Raw genomic sequence first — 19,598 nt, 5'->3', positions numbered from 1 at the left:
GGTGCGGTTCCGCGGACTATTGGCTGCCATTCCGCCATTTCCGAGGTTCCGATGTATTGAAGTGCAGTGTAGGACAGCGAGTGGAGTGCAGTGAGGGTCTCACAGCGGGTTCCGAACTGGGAAGGAGATGCGCCGACAAGAAGTACGTCTACAATTCATAAATCCCTCCAGCTTCCCCGCATTCCCTGCTGTCTCGAGCTTCCTTTTCTCTTCCTCTTCTCACTCACTTTCTTCTGTCTTCTTCTTCTTCTTCTTCATCATCACACAACACAGATCTCACATCATGGTCTTCACTCCCCATCCGTTAGCCATCCTCTCCGAGGAGGAGACCAACATCGCCCGCGATGTCATTCTTGCCCAACACCCCAACACAGTCATTGATTTCCGAGAGATCTACTTATCGGAACCCCCCAAGACTGAGCTCCTGGAGTTCCTCGCCCTCGAACACTCCGGTCGCCTGAGCCCGACCTCTCCTCGTCCGGCTCGTCTGGCCTTGTGTCAGTACGATGTCATCGGTTCCGATCACATTCCTTCTTTCAACGAGTCGGTCGTGGACGTTGGCGCGCGTCAGCGAATCAAGCACAAGATCGTGGGCAAGAAGCACCATGCCTCGTTGACTTTGTAAGACTGTTTTTTGTCGTCCTGCTCGTGAGCCATGCTAACCGCCTTTTGTTGCTAGGAGCGAATTTGATACCCTTGTCGAGCGTTGTTTTGCCTCCCCTCTCTTCCAGAAAGCCCTCGAGGACTTCGACCTGCCTGCTGGCTTCGAGGTGACCATCGAGCCCTGGCCCTATGGTGGATTGGACTACACCGACGAGCCACGCCGCTACTTCCAGGGGTTGTGCTTTGCGACCAACAAGAGCACTAACAACCCCGATGCCAATTTCTACTCCTACCCGTTGCCTTTGATCCCGGTGATGGATGCGCTGACCCAGGAGATCATCCGGGTCGACCGTCCGGCCACTGGTGGCAAGGGCGACGGCCTCACCCAACAGACTTTCAAGCGTGACATCATCGGCCACTGCAAGGATTCCGACTACGTGCCAGAGCTGGTCCCGGGCGGGATGCGCAAGGACCTCAAACCGCTGAATGTGGTGCAGCCGGAGGGCCCCTCCTTCAAGATCACCAACGAGTCGCTGGTCGAATGGCAGAAGTGGCGGTTCCGCGTCGCCTTCAACCCTCGCGAGGGTGCCACCATCCACGATGTGTGGTACGATGGTCGCAGTGTTATGCACCGTCTGAGTATCAGTGAGATGGTGAGTCGATTAGCTGAATGGTGGAGACTTTGCGAGTGCTGACTGCGATAGACTGTGCCGTATGCCGACCCCAGACCTCCCTTCCACCGCAAGCAGGCCTTCGACTTTGGCGACGGTGGTGGTGGCAACATGGCCAACAACCTCTCCATTGGCTGCGACTGTCTAGGTGTGATCAAGTACTTTGATGCGGTCATGACTGGTGCGGATGGTAAGGCGCAGAAACTCCCTAATGCGATTTGCTTGCACGAGCAGGACAATGGCATCGGCTGGAAGCACTCCAACTGGCGTACGGGTCGCGCGGTGGTCACCCGTCACCGCGAGCTGGTGGTGCAGTTCATCATCACGCTGGCCAACTACGAGTACATCTTCGCCTACAAGTTCGACCAGTCCGGCGGCATCACCGTCGAGTCGCGCGCAACGGGTATCCTGAATGTGGTGAACATCGATGCTGGCAAGACGAGCGACTACGGCAACGTGGTCAGTGGGGGTGTGTTGGCGCAGAACCACCAGCACATCTTCTGTGTCCGCATCGACCCGGCCATTGACGGAAACAACAACTCGGTGCAGGTCGAGGAGTCCCACCCGGTGCCAATGAATGAGGCCACCAACCCCATGGGCAACTACTACAAGGTCACCAACGAGACGGTGGAACGGGCGGGCTGGCTGGACGCAGCTCCGGACCTGAACCGCACGATCAAGATGGTTAACCCTCACAAGCTCAACCCCATCAGCCAGAAGCCGGTGGGCTACAAGTTCATCCCTCTGGCGACGCAGCGGCTGTTGGCCGACCCAAACTCGATCCAGGCTCGGCGGGCGCAATTCGCCCAGCACCATGTCTGGATCACCAAGTACCGCGATGGAGAGCTGTACGCTGGAGGCCGGTACACCCTGCAGAGTCAAGAGGAAATCGAGGGTGTTTCGGACGCGGTCAAGCGGGGCGACTCGGTCAAGGACACCGATGTGGTGGTCTGGAGCACGTTTGGCATTACGCACAACCCGCGTGTTGAGGATTGGCCTGTGATGTAAGTTCACTCTTCTGAAGTGGAGGATAAGTGGATACTAACGAGCGACAGGCCGGTCGAGATCTTCCAGCTTATGATCCGCCCTGCGGACTTTTTCACAGCCAACCCCTCGTTGGACGTGCCTTCGGACCGCAATGTCTCGTCGCGGATTGTGGATAAGGAATGCTGCCGCAAGGCTCACATCTAGGGTGGGGTGCATGGGATGCATGATTTATGATACGAACTGTACTGTATATATTTTGAAGGTTGTGTATTTACATGATTTGGTTTATCAGCACGTTTCCATGAGGTCCCTAGTAGCCTAGTAGTTCTGATTTTTGATTGAAGAAAAGTGGGGCATGGGGGCATGGGGGCATGCAGGGCTGATATAAGATTGCTGCCTAGAGTCTGGATAATTGTGAATGACGACTTAAATTGATCGTCGATAGTTGCAGCGTCGAGAAAAGAATGCACCTGCACCGCCAGCCTCGGATTTGCTCGGAACGACGGGAGGCAGGCAAAATTCCCATTCCGCGGTCCCGTCGCCCGCGCCCCCGATCGCTTTCCGAACTTTTCTTCCTCACCCTACCGCTGGACTTTCTCGTCTAGATTGCATGCAAGACCCTGCGGCACACGATTCGGAACTCGGTATCGTGTCATGACTTTTGGGGTGGTTTGATTGTCGCTATATGTGATACCGAGATAAACACTTCTGGAAAACGGTGATCCATCCGATGGATACCGAGCAGCAGCAGCAGCAGCAGCAGCAGCAGCACCAGCATGCTAAGCGAGAGCTAGACCGAGGGGGAGGGGGAGGAGCAGAGAAAGACGAGCAGCAGTCCCCGGAACCCCCTCGGAGCAAGAAGCGGGCTAAATATACGTCGGTTGCTTGGTGGGTAGTCCTTCCTTTTCTCTTTGCATTTTCCTATTCTTTTTCCCTTTGACTGTGAGCAAGGGGTCGGGGAGCATGGACTCTACGCTACACTAACATGCGCATACTTGCTTCCCCCTCTACACCCACCCCACACACGCAAACCAGCCCCTTCACCACCTCCTCACCACGCCATTATAACCACTGCACACAGATCACACCATGCTATAGCCACGGCTAATAAAGGACAGCAACGAATGCAAACGCCGCAAACTCAAATGCAGCGGTGAGACCGTCTGCTCACGCTGCGCACGCGACCAGGTGCGCTGCGTCTATGCGCCGAGCGTGCACGCCGTGCACGCCGTGCCGTCCCTGCACGCGGCGCAGTCGATACATTCTGTTGGGTCTGGGACGGGGGTGTATACTTCGTTGCCGAATACGCCGAGGCCTAGGGAGGAGGATGGGGTTATGGATCGGTGGGTTGATTCTCTATCTATAGTCGATGGTTGTTTAACTACAGTATACGGTGGCTGGGGTGGTGGTAGTGGGTTGCTGATGCTGACTGCGGCAGGGTCCTGTCGACGCGATTGCGCTCGGTGGATGCGCAGATTGAGGCACTGCAGCGGGAGATGCGGGCTTTGGTGGGGAGGTTGAGGGTTTTGGAGGGAAATTCCTCAGGCATGGGAATGGGGGCCACTGCTGTTGGTGGTGGTGGTGCTGCCGCCGCCGTAACGACCCCCGCCAACCACATCCCCACCGCCGTCTCGACCGTCTCCTCCACCTCGGCCAGCGCGGGCCTCCATCGCATCATGAACCGGCCCAAATCGCCGACGTATATTGGTCCCACGAGCGCGGAGTTTGGGATTGCCGACAGAAAGCAGTCGCATGCGGGGGCGGCTGAGGAGGAGGAGGATGAAGAAGATGAGGACATGGAATCCACCGCCGCGCCGAGTCCCATCCCCATTGCCGACGGCGAGGGCGATCCGCTCCGGTGTCTGGGGTTGACCGAGGCGTTGCGCCTGGTGACGGTCTACGAGCATACGGTCGGGCTAATCTACCCGTGCGTCGATCTGGACAGCGTGCGCGCGTATGTGGTGGATTACTTTCGCGACGATCTGTCGAAGTCACCGGCTGTAGGGGTCGGAGGCGGTGCGGAGGATGATTGGTTCTTTGCGCGCGATGCGGAGGTGTTGAAGATTCTTCTGGCCACCGCGCTGTTGGCGGAGTCGCATGGAAGGAGTGAGCGCGCGGCCCTTTTGGCAGATCGCGTGGAGGATCAGTTCGCGATGCGTATGAAGGTGCCGGAGGTCGATATGAAGGAGTTGTTGATTTTGGCTTTACTCGTGAGTGATTTGATGTGCCTGGAGGATGCTAGAAAGGTACGCTGATACTGCCTGGGCAGTCAATCTTCCACTCCTACCGCGACGACGAAGTCATCGCCTGGCGCACCATCGGACTCGCCGTGCGCGGCTCCATGCAGCTGGGCCTGCACTGCCAGGAGACCTGGCAGAAGACCGGGGGTGTGTTTCCTGGGGAGCTGCACCGCACCTGGGCCAGCCGCCTATTCTGGTGCATCTACGTGCTGGACCGCAAGTGGTCGTTCGGCACGGGGCTCCCCTTCGCCATCCAGGACGCCGACATGGACACCAACCTGCCCGAGCCCGGCACGACCACCCCGTACCTGACGTGCATGATCTCCTACGCGCGCCTGAGCTCCAAGATCTGGGGGCTAGTCGTGGGCTGGCGCACGCGGCCCCGCGCCGCCACCACCGACTACTGCGCCTACCTCGACTTCCAGGTCCAGCAATGGATCCAGTCCATCCCGCCGGAGCTGCGCTTCGACCCGGCCCACCGCGCCACGGCGCGGGGCGACTCGCCGACCCACGCGGACAGCATGATGACCCTGCAGGTCCTACTGGCGCTGCAGGCCAACCAGCTGCGCATCCTCGTCTACCGCCAGTACCTGCTGAGCGGCGAGAGCATCGAGGACAGCGTCGCGGGCGCCTCCATCGCCGTCGAGACCGCCAAGAGCACCGTCCACATGCTGGACTACTTCAGTCGCGTGTCCGAGATCTACTACCAGCGCCCGGAGCCGTTCAACTACTTCCTCATCTCGGCCCTGGCCGCGCTGTTTCTGGCCGTGCTGCACGGCCCCGTCCGGTTCTCCCAGGTGTGTCGCCCGGAATTCTACAAAGCAGTGGAGATGGTGCGCCGGTCATCCACACGAGCACGCACCTCGCGCCGCCTGCAGAAGATCATCCGCAGCTTGAAGATCATCCGCTTGAACCTGGGGAAGGAGGCGAAGCTGCACGCTTCCCTGAAGGGTGGAATTCCCCAAGAGATGGCAGGGGACTATGCACAGGGGTACACCATCCATCCCTCGATCCGGACAGAAACAGGGGGCCAGACGCGAACGCACCTACACCCTCAATCTCAACCCACGCAGCGCTCGTCGAATGGAGTGTGGTCGTTGGCGTCGACGGCGACGGATCCCGCGCCTGCTGTGGCTGTGGATAACGGGTGCGAGGATCTGACGACTTTCTTCGAGATGGCGGGCGGGCTGTACTTTGATCCCCGGGTGCAAGCGGGCGGGGAGGGCGTGGCGGTGTTGGCCGAGGGGTTGGGCGGGGAGTTGGCTGCTGAGGACGAGGCATTGACGAGGGTTATGGCGGATCTTTTGTAAGGTATTCTTATTTGAATTGACGGGGTCTGGGGGATTTTCCCCAGTATCTCCAAATTCTATGATGTGTCAGGATGTGAGTTGGTTGCAGGATTATGATAGACGAAGAAGGGGGGTGGGGGGGGGGGTCTCCCCCATATGATCAACGTTGTTTTTCATTAGTAGCAACAGTGTAAAAATCAGGTGGAAGTAGGTAAAAGGAGGGGGGTCTGGGGGGATCCCCCAGTATATCTAAGCCTTGATATACTAACAGTGTGTAAAGTGTCCATATTCGAATAGCTCATTTTTCAAAGTACATTTTCTCAGAGGTAGTAGAAGACATCGTTCAAAGTAGTTAAACAGAAGGGGGAAGTTGCCCCCCCCACCCGGTTTATCTAGATTCTATAAAAACATGTTCTAGCTTAGATATGAATATTCAATTCTATAGGCCTAGTCGTTCTCATTTCCTCGTTTCATGCTCTAGACAACATTGTCAGTTTGTTCATCATTCTAATAATGCATGTCGAATAGAAAATGCTCGTCAGCCAAGTTCACAACCGGGGCCAAGCTTTGTCTTTTCCCGGGCACGAGAAAACTATTTCGGCAAGCTTGTCATCCGGTCTAAGAGGAGTCCTACAGATTCAAATCCGAAATGATTCATGGAATCAATATACCCGAGGTATATCTATGCCATTACTCCGTAAGCTTCAAGTCAGCACTCCATCGGAGCTGCAGCTACACACTCAACATCAGCCACCCTGCTGCACCCCACATTCCACTCTGTACGCCGACAACTGGTGGAACTCAATCTTGAACTCTCTTTTGCCCAATGCTTGTCCCGGTGGGATGACCAGTCACCATCACCCGAGATGTCGACCTCGGAAACTCCGCGAAGTACTGTACAAGCCGATGAGATCATCGGACATGCGCGTGTTGCGGGCTCGAGGCACGTGCGCATGCACAGTTCTGCAGGATGACAGCCAAGGCTGGCAATGTACAGAGACCGAGATGGTGTGCTTGGACAGCGAATGCATATTGCTGTAAGACCTGCCGTCTGCGCTTGTGGCGCCTACTCCTGTTTCATACCTCACTACCTAGTAACACATTCTGGATGCCACATCCATTCGTCCGACAGGTACGCTGCCGTTAGACCCCTTCATTTCCACCACTGTTTGGGTTCAATGTGTAAGCTACCAGGCATAGAACGGATTTTACAGGCAGTAACCCGGATTTTCGTAAGGTCTTAACTGTATCGGTAAGACCGTCTGTGACACCAGCTCCCAGTTGTGCCATTCGTTCTCGGAATCAGTTGCATGCTTAATCTTGTGTGCTGCGGTCCTGCCAATCCTCGGCAAGCTTAATCTCAAAGCTATCATCCACTGCAACTATTTAAAGATGGAACACACGGTGAGTTTGACAGCACAATAGTCGGTCCACGTGTTTCATCCGTGAAGTGTACTGACTCGACTCTGCACGGATGCTTCCAAAAATGGATAAAATGCCGGCTCACGGGCCTCTCCAACCGCCGATGCGAGCAACCTGTAGAAATGTTGAAGAATTGAGGCATGGAACTGTCTTTGTAGTATTGTAGGAATGGGAAGTAGTGTGGATGTAGATAGTTCCAAGACTCATGTCACAGAGCAGTAGACCCCCCGACTTCTGCAGAGTTCTGCAGACATGGAAGTGCAAAGTGCAAGGTTAACCACAGCCACTACCGGATTACCCCACACACTAAGAGTGCCGGCATGCACTAGTTAGTCCCTTATCACTTGCCGTCGACAACACCACTCCTCCACCAGTCACCTGCAGCACCCCTCCGGGATTTTGCTATTTCTACTACGCCTTTTGAAACCTCCAAAGTATCACGGAGCCAGCTCCGTATCTCCAACTGTCTCAACTGTCGCACCTGTCAACACACGCCGCACTGATCCGGCGGCACGACAACCCCTAAACACCGAACAATTGACAGCCTATATAACCTCCAAGATGGCCGAAACAAAGCAAGCAACGATCGTCACACCTCAAACTCGCAACCACCATGTACTCCCTCCTCACTGCCCTGTCGGTGCCGCTCCTGGCAGGTCTGGCTCATGGCTACGCCAATCCCGGCTCCTGCTCCGGCTCCTGCAACGTCCATGACCCTGCCCTGATCGTCCGCGAGTCGGACGGCAAATACTTCCGTTTCTCGACCGGCAACGAGATCTCCTACGCCTCCGCCTCCTCCATCAACGGTCCCTGGACCGCCATTGGATCGGTGGTGCCCGCTGGTTCCAAGATCGACCTGTCCGGCAACACTGACCTCTGGGTATGTCGCCTCCTCGCATCACTGTATTGGTGTATGACTGCATGGCTGCATGACTGCACACTGTACACTGCTTACTGCTCACTGCTCACTGCTCACTGCTCACTGCACCATGCTAACCATCCCAGGCCCCCGATCTTAGCTACGTCGATGGAACCTACTACTGCCTCTACTCCGTCTCGACTTTCGGCTCCCAGGACTCCGCCATTGGAGTGGCCTCGTCCACCACCATGGAGCTGAACACCTGGACCGACCACGGCTCCGTGGGCGTCGCCTCCTCCTCCTCCAAGAACTACAACGCCATCGACGGCAACCTCCTCGTGGACGGGAGCTCATACTACCTCCAGTTCGGCTCCTTCTGGGGCGACCTCTACCAGGTTAAGATGGCCTCCCCCCTCAAGACGGCCGGCTCGGCCTCCTACAACATCGCCTACAACGCGACGGGCACCCACTCGGAAGAGGGCTCCTATCTCTTCAAGTACGGCAGCTACTACTACCTCTTCTTCTCGTCGGGCACCTGCTGTGGCTACGACACCTCCCGCCCGGCCCAGGGTGAGGAGTACAAGATCATGGTCTGTCGCTCCACCAGCGCGACCGGCGGATTTGTAAGTTTTCGACGGAAGAAACCACGTTGAGGCGAGGCTGACCCGCGCAGGTGGACAAGAATGGCAATGCTTGCACGGAAAGTGGTGGCACGATTGTGCTCGCCAGCCACGGCACCGTCTATGGACCGGGTGGACAGTAAGACTCCTCTCCGGACGGACATGATGAAAATTGCTAACTGGGATAGGGGTGTGTACGATGACCCGACCTACGGCCCTGTCCTCTACTACCACTATGTCGATACTACCATTGGTTACGCCGATGACCAGAAGCTGTTTGGCTGGAACACCATCGACTTTTCGAGTGGTTGGCCTGTTGTGTAGGTGACTCAACCAGGGGTGAATCAAGTTGTAAATAGGTGGAATTACAGATGTAAATAGTTTAGTTCTGGTACTGAATCCCAATTCAAGAGTGAATCAATCACTGCGCCAGCAATTCCCTCGTACCTGCCTAAGGCGTCGCGGTCGCGCCTGCCGTGTCAGCCATGCCGCTGCTTCCCACCACATCCATCCACTTCTCCATCTCCCTCGTCAACACCTCAATCCCTTCCCCCATCAACTGCGTCAACGGTTTGTTCACATTCCTCCGAGGATGCTCATGCCAGGGATCCAGCACCAGCTTGTTGACATTGAACTTAGTGACTCCCACCTCGACGCAGGCTCGACACAGCTCCGGGGGGAAAGTCGTTCGTTCCGTGCAAGACGAGTCGCGCCCGTCCGTTCAACGCTCGACGAACCTGATGGAGCCTACACGAGTCAGTCCGGAACACCCAAGCCTCCCTCTCAGCGACCGACCGATTCATGTCCAACTGTGGCCCCCTTGGCCCATAATCCCCATGCAGGTTTCCCACGTTGGGAGCCAGAAGATCAACGCCAGCGTCGAGGAACTGTCCCACATCTTCTGAGGTGGTGGAAATCCCTACAGCTGCATTAGCAGAGACTGACAACTGCGCCTGAAAAGGTACCCTCTAGGTCGCCCGTTCCCACAATCCCATCCTCTCCTCCTTCGATGCGCCCGGTCTCGGCCTCGACCGCGATTCCCCGCCCGTGACAATATTCTCGCAGCGCCCTGGTCTTGGCGAGGTTCTCTTCCTTCTCGTAATGACTCATGTCCACCATGATGGAATCGAATGGAAGATTGTCCGCGACATATTGGATCTGCTCCCAATCCTGCGCATGATCGAGACGGACTGAGACCGGCACCGAGGCGCTTTTTGCTGTAGCGGCAGCCGCGTGGATTAGCGACGGGGTTAGCTCGAGCGATGAAGGAAACAACTGCAGAATCAGCGGCGATCTGCGGTTCTCGGCCGCCCGCACAAACGCCGTGATGTGCTCAACATTGTAGCTGGCATGGTGAGCCTCCTGCCCGGAACAATGCTCATTGTCCCTGTCCAGTGGCGTCACACAGTCGGCGGTATGAGAGATTTTAAATTTATGCTTAACTATTTGCAGCGACACTTAGTCAGTCAGTCAGTCACAGCTAAACTAGCAACCTCCCCGACCGCATGACATCGTGCATGCACCCCGACCATGGTTACCCCTGCCTCGATACGAGTCAGTCCCTTACCCTTCCGCGGGCTTCCACTGGCCGAATCTCAACCACTGCATTGGCTGACGAAAGGTGGATTTCTGTTCGGCTTTTTTCGCTGGCTCCACTCCCGCGTGAGTCGGCAATCGTTGAACCTCGACACGATCTGTCACCCCAGCCCATCCGCAAATTGTTCCAGCTTCCACCCCCTGTTTGCCCTTGATTATTATTTTTGTATACGGTAGCGCAAACGCTGCATATTGCCGCTCATGCTTCCCGGATGATGTGAGTGAGGCAACATGGCCGATGCTACGCAAGGGAGTTCGCGTGGCATTCGGAAGCCGCGAAAATCCCGCGGCCGTGGGTTGCGGGCCACCACTGGATGGTCAGTCTTCCCAATAATCCTTCCGATCCGTCTGAGCACTGTTTCTCAATCCTTGCCGCCTGTCCGACCGACTGTACTGATGGTAAAAGTCTGATCTGCAAGAAGCGTCATGTCAAATGCGACGAGGTTCGTCTTCCGACCAATCTGCGGTCTGCTTGTGCTGACATGAACGCAGGCTCGCCCACAATGCGGTCCGTGTGCCAAAGGCCAGCGTGACTGTGTCTATGGCACTGGCACCACGAGTCATCCTCAACCTCCCAGCTCGGGACCAACCACCGCTCCTGTGCTCGCCATCCATGGAGCGCCCTCAATAGAGCGCCTGCCGGTGCGAAGTCAAGTGCATGAGCCCCTGCAGGTCTTGGTCGATGCTTGTCAGCATCAACGTCCCGCACCCGAAACAGGGCCCTTGGCTCGTCCCGCCTCCATATCAGCATCGCCAGGTGTCTCAACAACGAGCCAGACGCTGACACCGGCCTTCCCATCCCATCAAAGTAACCATCTCACTTCGCCACCGTCGACTCACGATTTAGCACCGTCTCCTGCAACAGATTCCTCCGTCTCCTCAAGACTAGCCCCTCTCAGCTGGTTCGAATTATTGGCCAACGATGCGGTCAATGCGGATCGCAGCCTGGTCCTGTCTCCTGCGCCGGGGGACTCGTACCGACCGGGAGACCATCCCACCGGAGTGGTATCCTTGAACAACTTTCTCCCACGCTCCAAGAGGGAGTGCGAGAGTTTTCAGGCGGCAGCTTTCAGACGCGACCCGGAGCTGGAGAACCGACTACCCACGTCAACCACCGACGAGCAGCCCGTCCGCCCCGATCACCCTGCCTCATGGTCCACCCCGGCTCCAATCGAGCTGACAGAATTGGAACACCTGCTCTTTAGCCACTTTGTGCGGAATGTGAGCCGCTGGTTCGACTTCTACGACCCGGGGCGCCACACAGCGGCGATAGTCCCTCAGCTTGCCGTAAGAAACACGGGGGTGATGAAAGCCCTTCTAGCTCTTTCGGCCCGCCACCTGTCGATTTGGCATGCGAGAAAAGACCAAGGGCGGGGTGCTGGTTTCGTTATCCCTGGATCCTCGAAAAGTTTTGCGGATTTCCCGGCCGTGGATCGCCACCTTGCCGTTCAGTATTACTATGAAACCTTGAATTACCTCAACAAAGCGATGCAGTACCCGAGCTACGCGTCCAGCCGCGAGCTGATATCGACTGCCTTGCTGATTAGCACGTATGAAATGGTGGATGGATCCAACAGTGACTGGGAACGACATCTGAAAGGGGTGTTTTGGATCCAACGATTCCAAAATAACAACGGCGACTGCGGTGGCCTGCGCCAAGCGATCTGGTGGATTTGGCTGCGACAAGATGCCTGGGTCGCGATGCGCCAACGGCGGCGTTTGTTCAGTTTCTGGAAACCCGAGCGGCCCATCTCCTCCCGGACTGCCCCGGAGCTAGCCTGCTTTGCATCGTATCTGCTTGCTCAATGCATCAACTACGCTTCTCAGGAAGAAACGATGTCGAAGGACATTCAGAGCCGGCTGGAAAGAGGTAACGAGTTACTCTGTATGCTGCAGGAGTGGCAGGATCACTTGCCGGCGGAATTCAATCCCCTTCCCACTGTACAGTACACGGATGTCTTCCCACCCATATGGGTGCATCCTCCCCCGTACGCAGCTGCTCTGCAGATCCATAGCCTCGCTAAAATCCTTGTTATCTCCCATCGCCCCCCGACCGGTGACTTCCAGGACTACCGGGCGGCACAGAAAATCCTGACGACCGCCGTGAACACGATTTGCGGCATTGCGCGGACCGTAGCGGAGGACGAGCTTGCCGGTGGACTCACGGCGCTTCAATGTTTATTTGGGGGTAAGCTCCCTCTTCCGGTGCGAAGGGCAACTCACTGACTCATGTAGCGGGAATGAATGTCCACGCTCCCCATGAACGAGCCACATTACTGGATCTGATCGATAAATTCGAGCGGTTAGTGTGCTGGCCCAGTTATTCGCTTCGGGAGACCCTCGCGGCGGAGTACGCCAAAGAGAGCCTGGCTGGATCCGTGGGATAAAATTCTCGGGTTGGACCTCGGCAATCTCCCTAATTGATCATTAAGGCCGATCCTCGGCTATCCACTCCCCCACATGGCTTGCGACAGACACGCCGTCATACCAGAGAAGACCCAGCACGCCAGGGCAAGAACTTGAATAGTGGGTTCGGGTTATTTGACTGTGGCTGCTCTTACCTTCCGAACCCATTTTTGAGATCTCCGGGTCAGGGTCAACGGATTAAACTCGGGTTAGATTAAGATTTGGAGACCATCTGCGTGGACACTGACCCTGCAGGTGTTACGTGAGACTGTGGATGAAACTGTGTGCCCACAATTGAATGTATAATAGAATGAGCTACGATATATGAAAGGACAGAACCTTGTTGGACGTGGTCGCGCGTTGTCATGCTGATGGCTTATGGAGTATTCTAGTCTATAGATTATATTATACGAAAGGAAATATCAGTCGCATAAGTTCAGGCAATAGTCACGGCAGCGAGTGTAGCGATGGGGACTACTCGTAGTTTATTGTAAGGCTGGCGATTAGGGGTTCGACCTCGAGCCGAGGCGTCGGCGGACCCGGAGTCGATCCCCGATCGCGGGGAATTCAAGCGATTGCGTTCTCCGCCCTACGACCCAGCGAGCAGCGAGCAGGGACAAGGACCAGTTGACGTGACGTCAAGTCAAATCCTAGCCTGACATGCCACATGCTAAGCCTCGAGTCGAAGTCGACAGTGGTGCTTATCTCGCCACGTCTAGGGACATATCTATGGATGATTCCCAGTCAGCGCAAGCAGTGGATACAGGTTCTAAAGGTAGACCTTGTCCTACAGACACTTGATCTTTACTCGTCGCTCCATCGCACAGCGATCGCAACACCACCCTTCCACCCCCCAACCGACCCGCAGAATCATACCATCATGGCGTCTTCCTCCAACACCAACCCCCACCCCCCTCGCGACGAGGCCCCACTGACAAACACACCCACACCCCACCCCACCCCTACCCCACCGTTCGTCAGCACGATGCCCCCCGCCGACTTCAGCTGGCAGATCACCCTCGCCGGCAAAGTCATCGCCATCACCGGCGCCAACCGCGGCATCGGCCTGGGCATCGCGGAGGTCTGCCTCGCCAACGCGGCCCAGCACGTCTACTCGCTGGACCGGATGGCCCCCGGCGAGGAGACGCGGGCGCTGCAGCAGCGCTACCCGAACTTCCACTGCTTGGAGGCGGACGTGACCGCCGAGCCGAGCGTGGCGACGGCGCTCGACCGCATCGTCGCGGAGACGGGCCGGCTCGACGGGCTCGTGGCCAACGCGGGCCTGACGCAGCACCAGCCGGCGTTGCAGTTCGCCCGGGACGAGGTGGAGCGGCTGTTCGGCGTGAACGTCTACGGATCCTACTCCTGCGCCCAGCTCGCGGCTCGCACGTTTCTCGCGCTGGGCATCAAGGGCTCCATCGTTATGACGGCCAGCATGACCGCTTACCGACCGAATCGTGTACGCTACTCTCAGCCCTCGACCCGAGGCATGTCATCAGCATCCGTCGCGCTAATTGAAGATGTATGTGTAGGCTGCCCCGTCCGCGCCCTACGGCGCTACCAAAGCGGCCGGTGAGTTTTTCTTCTCCTTGAACCCCGATCTCCAAGCCACCCCAGCTGATTTGGATGTGTGCGTGTGGGGGCAGTGCGCAATATGTGCCACACCCTCGCGATGGAATGGAGTCCCCACGGCATCCGCGTGAACAGCGTCTCCCCTGGGTTCGTGCGCACCGCTATGACTTCCTACGTCGAGACCGCGCCGGACTGGGCCCAGAAGATGGAGAACTACGGGGGGATGCCCCGGCTGGCGGATCCGCGCGAGCTGGGCGGTGCCTATGTCTATCTGTTGAGTGATTGTAGTTCGTATACCACGGGGATTGATATTCCGGTTGCGGGGGTGGTTGGGGCTTGGTAGTTAGGGATGAGATTGAAGGGGAGGGAGGGTGAGGGTGGGAGAAAGGCTGGAGTGGTTGTGGTTATGGTTGTGGTTGTGGCTGATGATTCTGGTAATGATCATCAGGGTACTCCGTACAGTCCAGTACAAGACCACGACTCTTCTAATGCAGTCCTGCATGTGTGAATGCCAGGGGTCCACGGCAAGCCAAGAAGTAAGCGGCATGGCTGTTCGTATTCCGCTGGCCTATCCGCGACGACGGCGGGGGTGCGTCCAGCCTCGCACGCGGAACATCCACACGCCTTGTTTTGCGGCAGGGTCTGGGGCGTGGGCGGATTGTCACTGGCGTGCTGTCGGATACGGGGTGATGCCTCAAAGGCAAAGACAACCGATAGGACGGGGGTAGTTCAAGTGGTTGCAGGGCAATGTTGGCCCTCACATGATGTCTGGCATGTACTGTACTGTACCCTCCCCTCCCCTCCCCTGCCCTACCCTGGTCGGCGCTGCGGCTGAGTCTACCCACGCTGTGTTCTTCATCTCCTCGATTCCCCCCTCTCCAGCTCCCTCCGTCATCCATCTAGACCAGACCCTTAATGTAATACATCCTCATCATAAGGTTCCATGGCCCAAGAGATGGACAACCACGAATTCCCCTTCCTCGAGGAGGTTTTCACCCCGACGGGACCGCCCAAGATCGAGTACGTCCCTCTCCCCACCACTCATCCACGTTAGACAGTGACATGTTAACAGAGCAACCAGCTTCGTCTTCGTCCACGGCCTCAACCCCCGCGGTCGCGTCGACCACCCCTACGAGACATGGACCCACGCCAACGGCACCTTCTGGCCCCGCGACTACCTGCCCCACGACATCCCCCAGGCCCGGGTGTTTGTGTATGGCTATAACTCCAACATCACCAGTCCGCAGAGCATGTCCACCGCCGGCGTGAAGGATCATGCCAATACGTTGTTGAATTTGTTGGACTTGGAGCGCGATCCGAATATGGTATGTTCGCTTAGCTTGTTGGGAGGGTAGTGGGGAGGGTAGTTGGGGGGTTATGCTGTTTTTGAGAGGGCATGAATGGAGGCTGGGTCGAGTGGGGAAGGGAACTACTCAGGCTGTGCTGACGTGGGTAGAATGTACGACCGCCGAAGATTATCTTCGTGGGACATAGTCTGGGAGGGTTGGTGATCAAACAGGTACGTTTTGCATATTCCATCCTGTGATAGACCTTGAGAAGGCGTTCTGACCGGTTCTTGTGCGGTGCAATGTGCTTACGGCTGCTCCTGCTGCTGACAGGCCCTCTTAAACGCCCACGAAGACCCCAAGTACAACGCCATCCGCAACAACACCTACGGGCTGGTCTTCTTCGGATGCCCTCACCGCGGCACCAAAGGCGTCGAGCTCGGCAAGATCGCCGCCAAGGTGGCCCGCTTCGTCGCCAAGGGCCATGCCAGCAACGACCTGCTCGACAGCCTCGAGCACAACTCGCTCTTCACCCGCCAGATGACGAGCCGCTTCTCCCACCAACTCGAGGACTACCGGGTGATCAGCTTTGTGGAGGGGAAGGAGGTGCTCCTCGGTGGCGTGGGGCCTGCCTCTGTCAGTCATGTATGTATCCTTTGAACCTGTGTACTCGTTCTCGACGGACTTGCATCGAAACGGTCCAGGTACTCAGTGCGCTGATGTGTCCAGCTCGTCGTCGACGAAGAATCCGCCGTGCTGGGCCTCCCCGGCCAGCGCGAGACCCGCCTCAAGCTCGACGCCGACCACTCGCAGATGTGCAAGGTGGGCGCCCGCGGCGCCATGTACAAGATGATCAAGGGCAACATCAAGCAGATCGCCGACCAGGTCCTGGCCACCGAGCAGGGGTACATCCCTTCCGCCGCCAGCACCACCACGCCCTCCCCGCACCCCGCCCCACCGCCCATCCCGCCCCGCCGCCCCGTCAACAGCAGCATGCCCTACCCCTCCCCGCAGAGCCCCCCGCCCGTCCCCAAACGCGTCACTGGCGCCTTCTACACCGCCGTCGACACCGACCCGCGCTCCCTCCAAGCCGCCGCCCTCAAGAACACCTGGCAGTGGGACGAGGCCCGCAAGCTCGAGTACGCCATCTTCCAGGAGCACCTGCGCCACCTGGGGGCGGACCACCACAGCACGCTGGAGGTGGGGTACCACCTGGCGGAGATCGACCTGGAAGCCTGCTACTACGCGAAATCCGCCGAATGGGCGCAGTGGGTGGCGGGCAACGCGCAGCGCGTGTTCGGCGCCAAACACCCGCTGGCGATGAAGGCGGAGAGCCTGCTGGGCGAGGTGCTGGCGCACCAGGGCCAGGGCGCGGAGGCCGAGTCGGTGTGCGCCAACGTGCTGGCGCGGCAGCAGATGAGCCTCGGCGAGGACGCGCTGGACACGCTGCTGACGCGCCGCCGGCTGGCCGTCGCCTACGGGGTGCTGGACCGCCGCGCCGAGGCCGTCCAGGCCCTCGAGAAGCTGACCGACCGCCTGCGCCACGTGCTCGGCCCCGCGCACATTCGCGTCTACGGCGCCCTGCTCGACACCGCCGAGCACCTGGTCGCGCTGCGCTCCAACGACCCCACCACCCAGCTGGTCGCGCGGCGCTTCACCCCGGCCGCCGCCGACGAGATGGGCCCGGCGGTTGCCGCGCTGTCGCACGAACTGACCCAGCTGCTGGGCGCGTCGCACCCGCTGACCATCAAGAGCGTGCGGCTGCTGGCCGCGAGCCAGATGCTGGAGCCGGACGGCACGGCGACGGCGTCGGAGACCTTCCGGCGGGCGCTGGCGGCCAGCGAGGAGGCGTTGGGCGGCGAGCACCCGGAGACGATGGCGATCGTGGCGCTGATGGGGGTGATGTACGCGTCGCAGGGCCGGATCGGGCTGGGCGCGTTCGGGGGCGCGCACCGCTCGCACACGGAGCTGGCCGTGCCCTGGCTGCTGCGGTACCTGGGGTGGTGCGAGGCGCGCATGGGCGTCGACGCCGTCGAGGTCCAGTCCGTGCTCGACATGTTGGCCAAGCTGTACTTCGAGGCCCGCGATTACCTCCAGAGCCAGGAGTACTACGAGCGTCTGGAGCGGAGCTACCGCGCCGCCGGGCGCGCGATGCCCGAGCAGAGCGCCAATTGGTTGCAGCTGTGTCGCTTGAATACGCAGTATTTGACCCCTAAGAAGGAGGTCGGGTTGCAGGGGTTGCTGCGGCAGTTTCAGCGGATGTAGATTTTTGATGATTTGGAGGGGGGGGGGGGGGGGGGGTTTGGGTGGGGTGGTGTGTGGGGGGTTTTTTTTTTGTGGGTTTGGGGGGGGGGGGGGGGGGTTGGTTTGCTGCGTTGTTGCGTGTTGCGTCGGTTAGGGATACCATGTTGATAATGAGTATACATATCTATTTCATGGGGTTTCGTACACAGATGGCAGACTGAGCGGGTCTGGACCATCAGCCTCAAACTCAACGTTGAGACTGGATGCTCTATTCTGCATCACTACTGTATCTTAAATGCTCTTGTTTATAGGGGTACGAGATACCTGCAGCTATGCGGAGCAAGTACGATCTGCACGAGCCAGAGGAGGATCTTTATGGTTAAGTGACTGCATAGCTGCTGCGTACACTGCATGCGGCGCCACACTCCCAAAACAGCACGCAGAATTAGGTGCGACAAGCTTTGATCCATGATGTCGCGACCAATAACTTCTCGTACCAGTCGCTGGATTCCGGCATATCTTTACACAGGATTTAGTCTTTCCGGTGGCCGGAATACCCTGCACGCGGGGGAGAGATTCCCGAGAAAGGCCGAACCACTCGGAAATTCTGGGTCGGGCATTTTCAGATCGTAAGCTTTGTGCGATCGAGATTTCCCGCTGTTGCTTGGGCTAGGGATGATTCTGTGCCATGGAATCGTTGTGCGGGTGGGGAGGATCCTCGAGGTGACGATGCACCCCGGTGCCAGGTGGAGGGCTGCAATGACGTGTGATGTCTGGCCCTACAGCTCTTCCGCTTGACGTATCTACCCTGTTGCCAATACTGGAGAATTTTCAAACGTACGACCTGAGCAGGTTTATTCTTTGCTGTCGAGGTGACTCCGATCTCTACACCCAATGCAACCACTGACCCCGAACAAATGTGGCTCAACTGCAGATACTACGAAAACAGACTACAAAAGGGAAAAGCAATCAATCCAAAATCATATTATGGTTGTCCATTCAAGGAGCGATTATCGTAGGGCAGGCCCTATCCTATCATAGGTGTATCATACAAGCGCAATCCGCGTCGTCATAAGGTTATCATCATCGACATCATCGACATCATGCAGAGCTTCTAGTTGGAGATCTTGTCGGGGACGTTGCGGCTAGTCGCGATTAGCTTGACCCTTCTTACATAGTGTGTCGCGGGAAGAAAGCTTACCCGGTGGAGCTTTCGAACTTGTTGCGCGCAAAGTCGGTGGCCTTCTCGTTGGTGGAGCGCAGCTTCTGGGGGTCGGCGCCGAATCGGCTCTCGATATTGTCGACGCCTGTTGTTGGTTGTCAGTGAGGGGTTGGGGAGTGGGTGGGTGCTTTGTATCTCATGAAGGCAGAAGCAAAGCAGGAATTGGCAAAGTCAAGGACCCACGGGCCATTGGCGAACACGTACCCTTATCGACGTAGTCTTCCTGGTTGTTGTTGTTGTTGCTGCTGCCGCTGCTGCCGTGGCTGCCGCCGAGCTTGGATGCGAGTCCGGAGAGTTTGTCCATTGTGGTTGATTTGGGGGTTGTGAAGTTGAGTGCTGATAGTTCTGTGGTAGTTCCGTGATAGATTGATGGGATTAGAGACGACTGAGGATCAATTCACTGCTTTATATGTGCAGTGTATCGTTGGGATCGGCAAAGGTTGCACTGGTGGTGATGTCATGGAGATGGTGGTGACGCTGGTGACGCCATTTATGCTATGCACCGCATAAAAGGATTATGTCTCTTGGCTGACATCGGGCTGACATCAGCTGCACTTATGACTTCTGTCAGCTATGCACCG

The 19,598-nt window shown here is 57.6% G+C and overlaps 8 protein-coding genes across 8 annotated transcripts; 6 read left to right on the top strand and 2 right to left on the bottom strand.

Annotated features, from left to right (window-relative positions):
• The first annotated feature begins 118 nt into the window (after positions 1-118).
• BO86DRAFT_392281 (putative copper amine oxidase) lies at positions 119-2,552 on the top strand. Its single transcript, XM_025672776.1, has 4 exons — positions 119-621; positions 680-1,256; positions 1,308-2,278; positions 2,330-2,552. Exons 1-4 carry the CDS (start codon positions 284-286, stop codon positions 2,463-2,465), a joined length of 2,022 nt encoding a protein of 673 aa, XP_025523799.1. The 5' UTR covers positions 119-283; the 3' UTR covers positions 2,466-2,552.
• Positions 2,553-2,761: 209 nt separating this feature from the next.
• Positions 2,762-5,811, top strand: BO86DRAFT_412796 (transcription factor domain-containing protein; the record flags this gene model as incomplete). The annotated part of the gene is made up of 4 exons (XM_025674683.1): positions 2,762-3,149; positions 3,380-3,604; positions 3,700-4,471; positions 4,531-5,811. Exons 1-4 carry the CDS (start codon positions 2,992-2,994, stop codon positions 5,809-5,811), a joined length of 2,436 nt encoding a protein of 811 aa, XP_025523798.1. The 5' UTR covers positions 2,762-2,991.
• Positions 5,812-7,604: 1,793 nt separating this feature from the next.
• Positions 7,605-9,029, top strand: BO86DRAFT_346443 (arabinan endo-1,5-alpha-L-arabinosidase). The gene is made up of 4 exons (XM_025669245.1): positions 7,605-8,092; positions 8,218-8,694; positions 8,745-8,830; positions 8,880-9,029. Exons 1-4 carry the CDS (start codon positions 7,826-7,828, stop codon positions 9,013-9,015), a joined length of 966 nt encoding a protein of 321 aa, XP_025523797.1. The 5' UTR covers positions 7,605-7,825; the 3' UTR covers positions 9,016-9,029.
• A 113-nt stretch (positions 9,030-9,142) lies between these two features.
• On the bottom strand, positions 9,143-10,299 carry BO86DRAFT_450723 (class II fructose-bisphosphate aldolase; the record flags this gene model as incomplete). Its single annotated transcript, XM_025676814.1, has 5 exons — positions 9,143-9,361; positions 9,429-9,438; positions 9,487-9,610; positions 9,657-10,036; positions 10,259-10,299. The coding sequence occupies 5 exons, from the start codon at positions 10,297-10,299 to the stop codon at positions 9,143-9,145; spliced, it is 774 nt and encodes a 257-aa protein (XP_025523796.1).
• A 106-nt stretch (positions 10,300-10,405) lies between these two features.
• On the top strand, positions 10,406-13,104 carry BO86DRAFT_392279 (Zn(II)2Cys6 transcription factor). Its single transcript, XM_025672775.1, has 4 exons — positions 10,406-10,604; positions 10,694-10,730; positions 10,780-12,475; positions 12,523-13,104. The coding sequence occupies exons 1-4, from the start codon at positions 10,519-10,521 to the stop codon at positions 12,672-12,674; spliced, it is 1,971 nt and encodes a 656-aa protein (XP_025523795.1). The 5' UTR covers positions 10,406-10,518; the 3' UTR covers positions 12,675-13,104.
• A 574-nt stretch (positions 13,105-13,678) lies between these two features.
• Positions 13,679-14,608, top strand: BO86DRAFT_450721 (short chain alcohol dehydrogenase; the record flags this gene model as incomplete). Its single annotated transcript, XM_025676813.1, has 3 exons — positions 13,679-14,152; positions 14,226-14,265; positions 14,340-14,608. The coding sequence occupies 3 exons, from the start codon at positions 13,679-13,681 to the stop codon at positions 14,606-14,608; spliced, it is 783 nt and encodes a 260-aa protein (XP_025523794.1).
• A 492-nt stretch (positions 14,609-15,100) lies between these two features.
• On the top strand, positions 15,101-17,832 carry BO86DRAFT_412791 (LipA and NB-ARC domain protein). Its single transcript, XM_025674682.1, has 5 exons — positions 15,101-15,285; positions 15,347-15,590; positions 15,722-15,784; positions 15,885-16,196; positions 16,281-17,832. Exons 1-5 carry the CDS (start codon positions 15,209-15,211, stop codon positions 17,814-17,816), a joined length of 2,232 nt encoding a protein of 743 aa, XP_025523793.1. The 5' UTR covers positions 15,101-15,208; the 3' UTR covers positions 17,817-17,832.
• A 932-nt stretch (positions 17,833-18,764) lies between these two features.
• Positions 18,765-19,460, bottom strand: BO86DRAFT_392277 (uncharacterized protein). The gene is made up of 3 exons (XM_025672774.1): positions 19,222-19,460; positions 18,997-19,102; positions 18,765-18,940 (listed from the first exon to the last, which is right to left on the bottom strand). The coding sequence occupies exons 1-3, from the start codon at positions 19,319-19,321 to the stop codon at positions 18,910-18,912; spliced, it is 237 nt and encodes a 78-aa protein (XP_025523792.1). The 5' UTR covers positions 19,322-19,460; the 3' UTR covers positions 18,765-18,909.
• Between the last annotated feature and the right edge of the window lie 138 nt (positions 19,461-19,598).

The sequence above is a fragment of the Aspergillus japonicus genome (genome assembly GCF_003184785.1).
Source record: "Aspergillus japonicus CBS 114.51 unplaced genomic scaffold BO86scaffold_66, whole genome shotgun sequence".
NCBI classification, from domain to species: Eukaryota; Fungi; Ascomycota; class Eurotiomycetes; order Eurotiales; family Aspergillaceae; genus Aspergillus; species Aspergillus japonicus.
Note: the sequence above shows the minus strand (reverse complement) of the source record. Positions and strands in the feature narration are given on the sequence as shown.

Bases quoted from the DNA above. Each gene is read 5' to 3' on its own strand.
- BO86DRAFT_392281 (XM_025672776.1), top strand. From the start codon at position 284: ATGGTCTTCACTCCCCATCCGTTAGCCATCCTCTCCGAGGAGGAGACC. The intron at 622-679 runs GTAAGACTGTTT...TTTTGTTGCTAG, and splicing joins CACCATGCCTCGTTGACTTT to GAGCGAATTTGATACCCTTG. The intron at 2,279-2,329 runs GTAAGTTCACTC...AACGAGCGACAG, and splicing joins GTTGAGGATTGGCCTGTGAT to GCCGGTCGAGATCTTCCAGC.
- BO86DRAFT_346443 (XM_025669245.1), top strand. From the start codon at position 7,826: ATGTACTCCCTCCTCACTGCCCTGTCGGTGCCGCTCCTGGCAGGTCTG. The intron at 8,093-8,217 runs GTATGTCGCCTC...TAACCATCCCAG, and splicing joins CCGGCAACACTGACCTCTGG to GCCCCCGATCTTAGCTACGT. The intron at 8,831-8,879 runs GTAAGACTCCTC...TAACTGGGATAG, and splicing joins GTCTATGGACCGGGTGGACA to GGGTGTGTACGATGACCCGA.
- BO86DRAFT_392279 (XM_025672775.1), top strand. From the start codon at position 10,519: ATGGCCGATGCTACGCAAGGGAGTTCGCGTGGCATTCGGAAGCCGCGA. The intron at 10,605-10,693 runs GTCAGTCTTCCC...TGATGGTAAAAG, and splicing joins TTGCGGGCCACCACTGGATG to TCTGATCTGCAAGAAGCGTC. The intron at 10,731-10,779 runs GTTCGTCTTCCG...ACATGAACGCAG, and splicing joins GTCATGTCAAATGCGACGAG to GCTCGCCCACAATGCGGTCC.
- BO86DRAFT_412791 (XM_025674682.1), top strand. From the start codon at position 15,209: ATGGCCCAAGAGATGGACAACCACGAATTCCCCTTCCTCGAGGAGGTT. The intron at 15,286-15,346 runs GTACGTCCCTCT...CAGAGCAACCAG, and splicing joins ACGGGACCGCCCAAGATCGA to CTTCGTCTTCGTCCACGGCC. The intron at 15,591-15,721 runs GTATGTTCGCTT...TGACGTGGGTAG, and splicing joins TGGAGCGCGATCCGAATATG to AATGTACGACCGCCGAAGAT.
- BO86DRAFT_392277 (XM_025672774.1), bottom strand. From the start codon at position 19,321: ATGGACAAACTCTCCGGACTCGCATCCAAGCTCGGCGGCAGCCACGGC. The intron at 19,103-19,221 runs GTACGTGTTCGC...AACCAACAACAG, and splicing joins GGAAGACTACGTCGATAAGG to GCGTCGACAATATCGAGAGC. The intron at 18,941-18,996 runs GTAAGCTTTCTT...AATCGCGACTAG, and splicing joins AAGTTCGAAAGCTCCACCGG to CCGCAACGTCCCCGACAAGA.